Below are 13389 nucleotides of genomic sequence, written 5' to 3'. Positions count from 1 at the left end.
TGTCATTGTCTGCTTTCAAAAAATTTTTTTTTTTTTTGAAGCTTTTGATTTTAGTGAAGGAGATGCTCTCATGACTCATTGCAGTCTGCTGATGTCACAGTTCACCTCAGATGACTCGGAGCCCGGCCGAGTAGATCCTAGAAAAGTTATGACCACCTGATGGAAACCAAGTCGGTACTAGTGGAACAGGGCTGTTACTGCACACGTCAAAATGTTCCTAACTTTAAGCCTTTTTCAGCTTTTATAAAGGGAGAACTAAACATAAAGTGCAATGCAGTAAAAATAGTTTTTGTTTTGTAACAGTTTGTAATGATGCACTTTTATTTCTGAGACATTGGTCAGTTTAACTTGAGACTTGTTTTAGAGCCAGCCTTAAGAGGCCGCTAGAGGAGCTAGCTTGGTAATCACCAGCTCTCCTAGAGGGAGCCTTTAAATGAAGACAAAGATTTTGGGTGATGTATCAGTAGAAACATGTGGTGTTTTCTACTATTAATATAATGAATTAGGATGAAATAATCAATTCTTCCATAGGAAAGTCTACTGCTTTAAATCTATGCTGCACACAAGTACAGAAACAAGGATGACAACCAACAGTCAGGAGGTAGAGAAAAGGAGATAGCTTTACTATAAAGAAGGCGCACTAGCAGAAGTTGCAACATGTCATCATACACGCATACATGGTGAATATATTTAAGCCATTTCCTGTAGAGTAGATGTACCTTACAAAAGCTGTTATGCTGCATGTAGAAGCAAGGTGTTAACACGCTGCTCTGATACACATGGTAAAAACAAGAAGATGCCAATATGACGCAGTTGTGAAAAATCCAGCTGGAAATGTGCACCAGTAAGTTCTGACACTTTGCAGCATTTTAAACTGAAGGAAAAGCAAAGGCTGTAAAACTGCACATTGACTATTTTCATCCCCAATTTAAGGTGAGCTACGATAATGTGAAGAGTGAAGAAAAAGAAGCTTGGTCTTTGTGCACCATAAACTGATGTGTAGACACACACAAAGCTTTGTATACCTTTGTTTCTTTATGTTGCCAGCCTCCCTGCTGTGGTCCACCAGTGGAGGTTGGTGGATGGGCAGCAGCAGAGCGAGTAAGGAGTGGTGTGTGTGATGATTTTTAGCAAAGACTTCCAGTTCCAGTGATAAAATTCAGACCTGTTCTTCAACCAAATATTGCTCTTCCAGTGCTCTGTCTCACTGTCTGTGTCAGTTTCACAAGCAGCGTCCTGCTAGTCAACACATTATAGTTGGTGCAGCATGGGATGAATCATTCTGCTGATTAAAACTCAGAGGACACTGCTTTAACATTCAGGAGAGAGGACAGATGACTGGGACGTACTGTCAAGCAAGAGGTTTGTCTTGAAAGGAGTGAGAAATATAAGATCATCAATGACAAGGAAACTACTGGGCTCTGTTTTAGAGATGCTCAAACTCAAATTTCACTTTGGAGTCACAAGGTCTATCATAAATAAAGTGGCCTTCTCTTCTGCAGACTTTAGCAACAGGTGATCTGGGTCAACTTCTAAACCCACTGTAGGAAGCAAATAAGCATGTGTTTCATGAAAATCCTCTACAATTGTTTTTAACCTGGCGCCCTGCTAAGGAGGTAACTTCAATCGATTTCAAGTGGCATAGTGCTACATCACAAGAAGGATAACTGTAGCATTGCAACACTTGGATGTAGCACAGATGGGGATAGAGACAGCCTGGCAAAAACACTCAAGGTAAATTATTAAAAGAACAAAAATATTCCCCTATTCCCATCAAAGTTCAAAAATACATGCCCTGTTTCCATGGCAGATCCCTGTGTACTGATGAGAAGTGAAGAAGTGAAAAGAGGAGTGAGGGTGGGGCATGAAAACCAGAGGGAACAGCTTATAGAAATGGGGGGGTCATATGTAGAAAAGAACCAGAAGGAGTGTGTTTGGAGGCATGGTCCCACTCCTGAAATTCAGATACTTTATCTCCAATAGATGTGGATGCTGAACCACCTCGCTCTGCTGTTGTCTAGTCTCATTCAGTATTTTTGCATACAGTATGCATGCAAACATCTCACAATGAAAGCACTGAGAAGATTAAAGGGTTTCCCATTGCATGAAATGATTGAGGAGTTTTACTCCTTTAGTGTCCTTCACGTGTCCTTTAGTGTACACATGAAGTATTGAGTTTGCTTTAACAGATCAAACAGGCTTGCCTCTTATACAAGACTGCAACCATTAGCAGGCGAAGTTGCCGAGGAAATAAGGCAGCTCGTCCAACTCTGAAGAACAGAAGAACATACGTTTTCACTTCAAGTCCTGCAGTGAATTTAGAACATTTTGAAGGTAAGATTATAGAGTAGCTCACCTGTGCTCACCTGTGTTTACTTGCTACTAATGCCATTGTATTAACACTGCCAAAGGTTCATCTGTACAGTGCTCGAGAGAGAGCTGTCAACGAATTCTAGACAGAAGAAAACACGGCATTTAAATGTTAGTTTTACCAAACGCTTAGTGTTGATTATATATCATCATAAAAAATATCCCTATGCTCTTTGTTACAGAGAATGAGATAAAACTAGTAAAACCTTTTCATTCTGCAGTTTATCAGCTGAGGATTATAGGCCGGGAATGATCTGGAAGTTTTATTTTGATGTGGTCTGGTGGTCTTATGTCACATTGTACCTGTTTGCTGTGGATTGTTTGAAACACATGTCAGGTTTGGGGCTACAGTTTATTGGCAGTCTCACACTAGGACACATTAAGAAAGAGGAAGTTCAGAAAATGAATGATTTTCCCCAGTTTAAGACTTCTTACCAAGGTTTTTGTGGATATGTAGATTTACAAGTTGACAAAGAGCACCTGAGAAGAGTTGTAATGGGGAACAAAGACCAACAAACAAAGTGGAATACATTACAGGGGTCAAAGTTGTTGACCCCTGTAATGAGAAATGTCATGCCTGTGTATCCAGCCTCTATCCGAGACAAGGAGGGGACCTCAGGAAATTCATGTTCTCAGGTCTTTTAGTAGTTTGTGTAACTCAGGTAGTACGCTGCAGGAGCTGTTACTTTGTACACAATAGAACATATTTCTCTTTCACAACACACACACCAAGCCATCAGCACACCTGAGAAGGCTTGCCACAGTCCATATATGACAACGTCAATGCAAAGGGAAGATTCCTCCTCAGAGTGCAAAGATTAATCAAAGCTACATAACAAAGGTGCATGACAGACTGGCAGACTGCACCACTACAGCTGCTTGGTGGATGCAGGTTTGTGACTCTCATTGGGCGGGTGGGGGTCAAGTCTTCAATATTTACAAAGGTAGGATTTTCTTTCAGGACTCTGATGTACAAAATAAATACCAAATAATCTGCAATAATGAATACACATCAATTCATTCTCAGAATGATGGAAAGGTTATGCTACTTAAGTCTGAACAACAACACAGAGTAACAGTAATACAACATGAGTATAAGGATGGAGACGTCTTTGACAGATATATTTTTGTGTATCGGTTACAGCAGAAAACGTAGCTGCTAGAAAAATATCTCGAACATACAGTTGTGTGTTGATGCCTCTCGTGATGAACAATAATTTTATTCTGTAGCCATCGGTAGTTTGGCTCAGTTGTACATAAAAATGAAGTGAATTAAATTAAGAACTAATATATTAATGCTATCCACATCATGTAATAAATACCAAATAAATATTCCAAATGTCAGTCTGTTTGATGTAGCACTCAGGGGTTTAATAGTAGCTTCAGTAACTACAGCATGAGTGCCAGCAACTGTTTGGTGAACCTCAAAAATGTCAAATGAAGCGGATAACTTTCATTTGTGGCTGTGAATTGTACATTTTATTCTTTAAATCATTTGTATCACGTAACAGTGTTTTGTAATTATGTCTTTTTGGAGCGATAAGAAACTGATCAAGTTCATAAAGATTCAAAGAACCAAAGAGGCCGGGGTCCCTCTGTGCAGGTGGGGTCAGGCTAAACAGTGCAGTGCACTTACCTCACTGATTGGGATGTACCTTATCTACATCATGTGATTGTTGGGCTTCGCTCGCCGATGTTGTACCTTGCAATATAAAGCACCTCAAGGCAATAAAGTAAAAATAATTGAAGGTATCTATGTGGACTCTTTCAGATCAACACGTGTGGCTGTTCCAATAACAGTGAGTACTGGAGGTCATTGTATACAGTGTGTGGTACTAATGTCTGCACAGCCTGAGTGAAGCTGAACGCACAAAGTCTAGTGTGGACACGGCTTATGGACCATGACTTCTGGTGCTACATTCATGACCCAGGAGACAAAACGAAGATGCTAACCTGACACATCTTCTTGAAGTGCTAAAGAGGGGTAGAAGAATATTTTCTTTCAGTTGAAATATGTCCCTGTGTGACCACCATACATTTGGCCTGGTTATAAAACACACTTTCAAAACTGCCAGTTTACCTGACTGGATGTAACTCTTTAACAAAGAGGAGCCTCACAGATGCAAAGAAGGTTTGTCTGTTGTCCTGCAATATTAGAAGAATATTGATCCAGGACTGTGACTGACCATTCATCTTGTGCTTTGATGAGGTCATCCAATAACTTGATCCATAACTCCTCGAGTTCACAGACTAAACTGTCTTTGGATAGCAGACTGGACTTAAACATTTCCAGTGTCTTTCACGATTACGTTCACGGCAGGAGACACTGAATTCAAACTTCTTCCTTTTGCAGTTTTCCCCACATTTCAACGACATGATGGCAATGATTCCCATATTAGTGTGGGAATCATTGCCCTCGAACCCTGTCAGCTAGACATGAATGTAGCACAAGCCCACATGCTAATTTAGGGAATTCACTGGTTTTTTAGTGCGCTGGTGTTTCTCGAGCAAACCTATCACATTTCTCTCGCACTAAGTTTATTACCATGCTTCAGAACAACGTTGGGTTTAATTAACCACATACTGTAACTGAGCACAAAGCATGAAACAGCTTTTCCCAGGAAAAGCATTTTGAACAACTGCAACACAGGATAAGAGGGAACAGATGCATGCCTGCAACAAAGTTCAAGGCAAACCACCTTGAGACTGAATCTGCTAAAAAGAAGCCCACAATGTGTACTTTTACTAACCAGATGGAACCAAAAATGGTATGAAGGAGGTGATAGTGCATAGATTTGCAGGGCACTAAAATGTGTGCCAGGACTTTATACAGCATTCGTTAAGTTTCACGGACTCCTCTATCAGCTGTGGAAAAACTAAAATCTTTCATTGCCTAAATATCAATATGATAAACATATCTGCCGGCATCCTATGGTTAGAAGCTGATATGTTACAGGATGTGGCCAGAGTGTGTATGTATATTTAACCTCTGTGACTACTTTACTTGGTTACGCAGAGGTATGCCGGGCACGGGGGAGGTCGTCGGGAAGCAGAGCTGAGTCACAAACCAAAAAATCTCTAAAGAATGTTTGATGCCTCCCGAAGGCACACTTCAAGTCTGTGTGGGTAAAGGGCAGGCAGAGCGCAAAGGAAAACGAGCATTGTCCACTTTCTCCAGATGTGTCCATGGACCACATTGTTAGAACTGGAAAAATAAATTAAAGGCTTGTGGTCGCATCTTTCTCCACGTTACCTGCAGAGGAGAGCCTAGACAGTCTCCAGACTGGTGCCACTGCTGCTTTCACTGTGTGTAATGTGTTTCATATACTCATAGAATCATGTGTGTTGGTATATGTGTCTGGTTCTATCATAACAAATCAGAGGCTGCGTCCAAGTTCCCCGTGTGCACTGTTGAGCCGCTATGCCAGCGAGTAGATGGCATTCACAGGCGAAGTGGCCTCGGAGCTCTCGTTGCCCTCCGTCTCGTCCTTGTCCTTCTTCACTGTGTATTGGCCGATGAAAGAACCGTCTTCGTTGAACTGCCCGTCTCCTCCCTCGCCGTAGTCCACCAGGCTGTCGTCACTTTCCTTTACGTTGCCATCCAGTGAAGTCTGGCTGCCCTGCAGAGGCTTGTTGTCCTCGTCGCTGCTGCAGGGGTAATGAAACAGCAATGTTAGAAGTTCAAACGGTTCCAAGCTCTCACTACAGCATCAGGTGGACCTGTTTAGCTTCAGGACCCTGTAACACACTATAAGGGGAAAGTAAAGATGTAGGGGATTACAGGTAAAGAAGAGGCAGCTTGTCTTTGTCAAATGATTTGGAAAAAACATATTTTTTGTATGATTAATGTTTTTTGATGTTTTTCTTTATTTTTGGCAGATAAGTTGGCTCTATATCGTTTCCTCCTAAATTTAGACCGGGTCTGTTTTAGAAAATATAGCGCACACATGCAGCACACTGCTATTATCTGAAGTTATCGATGTAGTTTGCAATTGTTCCCTAAAGGTCTGACAGTACAGCAATCCTTCGAGTTCTTAAGCTGCCAACTGTATCAATGGGAGTATTGATTCAACCCATTTGCTAACTTATATGCACCTCTTAAAAAAAACCTTACCCCATATTTGCACCAGGACTAAATTATTCATCTTCATTAACTAATGCTCTTTAAGCTTGCCTTCAACAAGTCCGTCACTAGAGGCATGTAGAACGAAGCCAGCATACACCAAATCCATGTGTGAGAGCTTTGAGAAGATCTTCTCTTCACATCTTAAATAATCAGGCCCCATCTTATCTTAATGACCTTGTAGTACCATATCACCCTATTAGAGCACTTCGCTCTCACACTGCAGACTTACTTGTTGTTCCTAGAGTATTTAAAAGTAGAATGGGAGGCAGAGCCTTCAGTTTTCAGGCCCCTCTTCTGTGGAACCAGCTTCCAGTTTGGATTCAGGAGACAGACACTATCTCTACTTTCAAGATTAGGCTTCAAACTTTCCTTTTTGCTAAAGCATATAGTTAGGGCTGGACCAGGTGACCCTGAATCCTCCCTTAGTTATGCTGCAGTATGTGTTTATACACCTCTACTGCATTTAATCATTAGTTATTATTAATCTCTTGGTCTCTTCCACAATGTGTCTTTCGTCCTGTCCCCCCGTCCTCACCCCCACGCCCTCCCTGAGGCTCTGCTTGAAGTTTCTTCCTGTTAAAATAGAGTTTTTCCTTCCCACGATCGTCACAGGGGGGCGTTGTCTCACTGTACGGTCTTAGCACCTAAAGGGCCTTGACTTGACTGTTGTGGTGATTTGGTGCTATATAAATAAAACTGAACTGAATTGTTCTTTCAGCTCCAATGCTGTTTCACAGTCTAAGAACAAGTGAAATATAGAAACAAAACTCAAATGTAGGAGCAGTTTTTAAAGAAGCTCAGCAAGTACAAGCACAGGACTGTGCAAAGGTCCTGAGCTGCCCCCATTTCTTTACACTTTGCTGGGAAAAATGGTAAATAGGTGTAGCAGTTTATTGAAACATGGAAAGATGACTGAAAAGTACACAATTACAGGGAAAACAGAGTTGGTACAAACAAACTCTAGTCAATGACTGCTTCCATTGTTCAGCACAGCCTGAACTCTGTTAGGTAAGCCTTCTGTAGTCCTTAGTTGTTAGTCTTGTAGTGTTTAGTCGTCCTCAGGGATGGTTTTCCAGGCTTCTTGAAGGACAGTGGACAGTGCTCCTTTATCTGCCTTTGGTTCTGTTGAGATGATCCCACTCTACACAATTCATGCTGAAGTCCAGGAGAGACTAGTCCATCGCTGATACTCTTCCACAGTGTCTTCTATCCAGCTATGCTTTTACTGCAGTGGCCGTGTCTTTGGGTTTATTATGCTGAAAAATGAAGCTGTTGCCAATCAGATTCCAGATGTTACTGCATAGTTGATTAAAATCTGAAAGTACTTTTCTGTGTTCATAATTCCATCACTTCTGGGAAGAGCCCCATCACCACTGGCTGAAATACAGCCCTACACTGTGACAGAGCCTCTTGCATGTTTCACAGACACCTGTAGATGCTCACTGCTGCACATCTCTCTTGACTTCGTCCATACATATTAATGAAATTAGGCTCGGAAACCTGCTGCTACTGATTTTCAGTCCAGGTCTTATGTAATCTGGCATATCTCCGCCTTTTCTCCTCATTTCCTTTCCTTAACAATGGTTTATTAGAAAAGTTACCTCCTGGTTGTGGCTCGAGGGAGAGCAGGTCATCAACTAATGGGGAGGGTTAGTGGTTTAATCCCTGGTTGCTCCAGTCTGCATGTCAAATGTTGCAACATACCAACCCCAGGTTGCTCTCTGATGTATTTTTTCTAGACTCAGTAAAAAGAAATGGGGAAAAACAGGCTCTAAATAAATAAATAAATAAATATATTAAACTTAACTTTAAAATAAAGACAGGATTTCATATTGGTTCTTTATCTCTTACATGTACAGAACACTGGTTGTCAACTAGGTGATGTTTTAAAACTTAAGACCAGTGGAAGAAAATCTAGTGGAAGCAAAATGTAAAGAAATGAGGGCTGGTTGAAGATGTATGATCCTACAATAGGCCTCCTGTAGGATCATACAGCCTATTAATGCTTACACAACAATAACATTTTTGTAAAATTGTTTGCAGCTGAAAAAGAAAAAGGCTCAGCACTATCTGCTGTGTGAGGGAATCTGCAGGAATGGTGGCACAGTGTTCAGGAGAATGTCTTCATCAGTAGCATCTCTGCTTTGCAGCAGGCTGTGTAATACAGAGCAGGGAGTAGCAGACTACTTATGTAGTACTGAAAAGCCAAGGTTAACCCTGAAGTTAGCTGGATAAACCCCAAACAAGCTTCGTAGTGCAGGCCTCAGATAATGAGCTCTGGTCTCACACACACACACACACACACACACACACACACACACACACACACACCAGCAGACAATAATCCAGGCAGCATCTTCTCAGAAATAATTTGAAAACCCAAATAAACAAACATGTTCTTTTTAATTAAGTAACAACTATGACACTTGATTGTGCATGCTGAAGTAGCCATATTTAAAAATGAAATCTGGGCAGCTATCTGTACTGCATGCTTGATTTCATCTCTGATGGATATGTCTCCTAACAGATTTTAACAGGCAGGAGAATTTCATGCATAGTTATACACAGCTGTATGCTAGCATTAACCTTGTTATCCCACATTATACCAGTAGCATGACAAATGAGTGCATTTGAAGGATGCAAAGGTAAGATGTTCTTATCTCCTTTTGTGTGTGTTCAGACGCTCACCCTCAGAGGACACAATCTACGCTGTAGCTTCTCAGAACTGCCATGCTTCATGCCAAAGGACATTTGCAATATATATGTATATATATGTATATGTGTATATATGTGTGGATACATTTTAGCAAACAAAAACAAGCCAAAAAAATGAAAGAAAAAACATGACCAAAGCAAATTCAAGGCCAAAAAATAAAATAAAAAATGAAGAAGCAGGAAGGAAAAAAGCAACACTTTCTGAGCCGAGGAGGAAAAGATGGTAGAAGATGATTATATAAGTATTTTTGATCCTGACAAGTAAATGTGTCCTGCTGAACAGATCAAACATGAATGTATACCGAGTGAAGTATCCACTGGCACAGTGACAGCTGTGTCATCCACAGTAATCTTTGGCACAGTTTCTGGTGAAGCCTTAGACCTTCAAACTAAATAATGACATGACAGTAATATTTGTTGGCTGAAGGGAAACCGACACGTCCTTAGGTGTCAGTGGTGGTTGATTAGGAAGCCTCTTCTCTTCAGAGGAACAAATGAATGAATGAAAGTCTGCAGTGTAGAACACAAGCAAAGAAAAAAGTAACAACATAGTTCTTTGATGTTCCCTCCATGCCTAAATTATGCATCGATCATGTTTTGGTGTCTTTGCGATGAGCACTGGTAATGGACAAACCAATACGACTATCTGTACGTTCATTTAGGCTTAGAGTAGTTTGATGTTTAAAGGCGGGTTAGGGTAGGGGTTAGGGTTTAAAGAGATGGAAAGAAAACTTTCCATCAAAAGTCTTAATGCTTACACAGCAAGCCTATTTTACTAAATTACAGGACTACAAAGTGCAGCGATTTGTGTTAAACAAAAAGTCAGAAAAATAAATACTCAAGTAAACCATAGTTACTTGAGTATTCTAAGGAAGTGTTTGTACTTCGGTACTTCCCACCTCTGTGAGAACCGCCACTCCAAAAGCCAGCCCAACTTCATGACAGCAGAAACGAACATGCTTCCAGCCAGGTTCAAAAATGGTTTTGGTCTCAATTCCTGTTAATGGAAATTTTACTGGGGCGATTTTTCGAGTGTAAAGCGGGTGCCACATCGTCCAGTTCAGCATTTGTTTTTAATCAAATGAAACATTTCATGTAGGCTACTTTCACTTTCACTGGTTAGGTTTAGGCACTGAAACCATCTGGTTCGATTTACGAAAAAGATGATAGTTTGTTTAAAACGGACAATCCTAACCTTTTATGTATTTAACAAGTATTCACATAAATCCTGAAATATAAATACATGCAACCAAATTAAATGTTCTTTATATTTTATATAAATGTTTTGTCAGTGAACATTGAGATTTGGTCTGTGAGGGCTGGAAGTATACAAACCTTGTAGATTAGCAGTAAACTTAAAAGAGAACTTCTTATTTACTTAGCTGTGAGTTGGCATCTTTTTATTTAAAGAGAAGGCTGTTTTAAATGTTGCTCTTTGCATGATAAAGACATGAATGAAGTGGTGGAGTGCTTGGATCTGTTGCCTTATACTGAGAAGGATATCAAACTGTGCATGTTATCCTTGTGCCTGCATTCCTGGCTTGTTCCCACAGTCCAGAGAAACACATCTTAGGTTAGCTGGCGATTCTAAATCAGTCATGAATGTAAGGTAGATCAAATGAATGAGTGTAGTTCAATGTGGCTAGTCAAGAGTGTTTTAAACTAATAAAGTACGCTCTCATTCCCTGATTATCATGCTGGGCAAAGATAAGAAACCAAAAGAGCCTCAAATCCACCAATCCACAGGCAGATACGCCGTGTGCAAAATCAAAAGTCGTTTGCTGTGTCTTGCTTTGTAGTGGACGCTTAGTTCTTGTTGCCTAGGTAACCTTCTCAATCGGTCACCATGGAGCGGCGAAACGTTTAGCTTGGAACGAACACTGCAGCAGCTTAACCACTGACTCTGGTCTCTAGTTACAAAGCTGTGAACCACTTCCTGTGTGGCACAGCAACACACCTAACAAAGGAAGTCAACCAACAAAGTACACACTCCAAGAGTGTGTGAGCATGTGGACTGTCACAAAGAAGCCCTGGTAGCATTAAAGGCCTCTCTCGCCTCGGCTAATTTCTGGCTATGTGAGGAAATGTGGTGACCGGGCTGCAAGGAGGAAGCACTGCTCTGCAGCTACTGCTGCTAACAGGCAGCACTGTTCTTTTTAAAAACTGTGAGGACAATACCAGGACACGTTTGGGACAAAGGACAGGTTCCTCTTGCAGAGAGGAAAATCTGCATTCCATTATTTTTTACTTTATTTCTACTAAAAATCGAGATACCGCTAGAATCAGAGCTTTGTTGTGTTTTGGTGTATCTGGGCAAGAACAGCTGGTCATAACTGACGGAGCAAATACAAATTCTGTTTCCATTTTTTCCTAAATATTACATTAAATGCAAAGCAATCCAGATGGAGTGTTACTGCTCACATCATGGACTTAAACTGCACCCTCTTTGCAGGCTGACCCAAAAGCCAACAATGCAGGCGTGTTGTCAAGTCTCCAAACATGCTACACCTTACCCTGTTCTTACCCCCACCCTCACGCTGCTTACCCCTACATGCTCAGGCCAAAAGACTTTGCTGAAAACCAAAGTACCTGTTCTCGTTCTCGTTCCTGTCAGGGACAGATGACCCATTTCAGCATTGGGGGAGAGAGAGGGACAAGATGTGAGGAACCACATAAGACGGCAGGAAGGAAGGAAGCAAGGAAGGGAGGAAGGAAAGAAGACAAGTTCCACATTGTGCATGCATGGGTTAGTGTAAAAACACACACAGCTGAATGGGCTGGACCCTGAGTTTAAGAGTGCCGTTGTTCATTAAGAGAAAACACAGGTTCTGGAGGAGGATGAAACACACATTATTAAGCACAGCATGCTGGGGTCAAACACTCATTGCACCTCTTTTAAAGTTACCCTGAACAGAGTCCACACAGCGTGAGTCAAAAAACATAGCAGCTGTCATTTTAAGTACAATTTTAAGCAAAAGCTCAGTAGAGTGAACGTTATGTGGGACCCATTTGTGTGATTTAATGGACCCATTTAGGACCCAGGGTCACAAATGAAATTCTGATGCTAAAGTTGTGGTGATGAAAGTTAAGATGCCACTCTCACACAGCTCAGTTAGAACACGTCCACTTCAGATTTAGAAAGCAGGTTAAACTTAAAACGTCTTTAGTCTAAAGGGACTGTTGGCAAATTAAGAGACAGGTTCATTGGTCATGAAGAAGAATGAGGCCACAGAGCTCAGTGGAACCTGGAAGGAGCAAAAGATGCAACTTACCACATATCCTTGACATTACATAGAAGCCTTTACATAGTACATTGTATCAAGTTTGAATATATTTGTGTACGCACTTATGTCTATTCAGAGCCTTTGTGGAAAATGATAGAAAGCTTGGAGAAACACGGACGTCTTCAAAACAAGATAAAAGGTTTAGCTGGGTCAGGAGGTCGTCTAACTCTGCTCAGACCAGTCTGAATGTGCACGGTACGCACACTCGAAGAGCAACAGACTGTGTGTGGGATGGCTTTACTGTACTTCCAGAAGTTTTATTCATAACTAGCTACACTTACACCCAAATTTCCCCTTGTGGGACAATTAAAGGATTATTCTATTCTATTCTATTCTAACCAACTACCAGCAAGGAGAATGTACAAGAAAAATGTGCCAGACGTGGCCTGAACACCAACTTGTGTTTACAAGTTATTCACATGTATGTTGTTAGAATAGTGACCAGCTAAAGAAGACAGTGTATGTACAGATCACGCTTCACTTTAATCAGTCACAGAGCAGGAGGAGCCTCAAGAGAAAGGAGCTAACACGGAGCTAACCCCTGTTCATGCTGTTCACCACAGAGCACAGCTGTAGGTGTACTCAGACTGAAGCCCGTGTACACGTCCTTTAGAAAACTGGCACCAACATCGAGCTGATTGTTTTACAGAAATAATAATAATTAAAGAAGCTGGAAACAGCTGCCATTTCGATCCAAATATTGACAAACGTTTCATTTTCCTCTAAGCAGTAGTGCTCTGTGGTTTTATAGTGCAGTGTTTCTGGTTCAGTTCTTTAGTGAATTATTGCTTAAACTTTAAACTCGGGCTATGTGACGTTGGTACATATACAGACTCATTACTAAAGGGGCTGCAGACCACGGTGACTGATAACTGCTGATGACCTTTACATGAG

At 41.1% G+C, this 13389-nt stretch overlaps 1 protein-coding gene across 26 annotated transcripts in view; it reads right to left on the bottom strand.

Moving 5' to 3' along the window:
- Positions 1-602: 602 nt before the first annotated feature.
- nfasca (neurofascin homolog (chicken) a) overlaps positions 603-13389 on the bottom strand; it is a 145448-nt gene continuing 132661 nt past the window's right edge. For 20 of the 26 annotated variants that reach the window (XM_063474932.1, XM_063474931.1, XM_063474934.1 and 17 more), the window contains one exon: positions 603-6018. In XM_063474932.1, coding sequence (XP_063331002.1) covers positions 5790-6018 — 229 coding nt within the window. In that variant the 3' untranslated portion in view covers positions 603-5789. Of the gene's footprint in view, positions 6019-7032; positions 7753-8880; positions 12457-13389 lie in introns of those variants that run through there. The other 6 variants (XR_010093958.1, XM_063474942.1, XM_063474944.1 and 3 more) reach the window with 4 other exon arrangements.

This window comes from Pelmatolapia mariae, linkage group LG5, assembly GCF_036321145.2.
Source record: "Pelmatolapia mariae isolate MD_Pm_ZW linkage group LG5, Pm_UMD_F_2, whole genome shotgun sequence".
Lineage (NCBI taxonomy): Eukaryota > Metazoa > Chordata > Actinopteri > Cichliformes > Cichlidae > Pelmatolapia > Pelmatolapia mariae.
The sequence above is the reverse complement of the archived record's forward strand: the minus strand, read 5'-3'. Positions and strand labels throughout refer to the sequence as shown.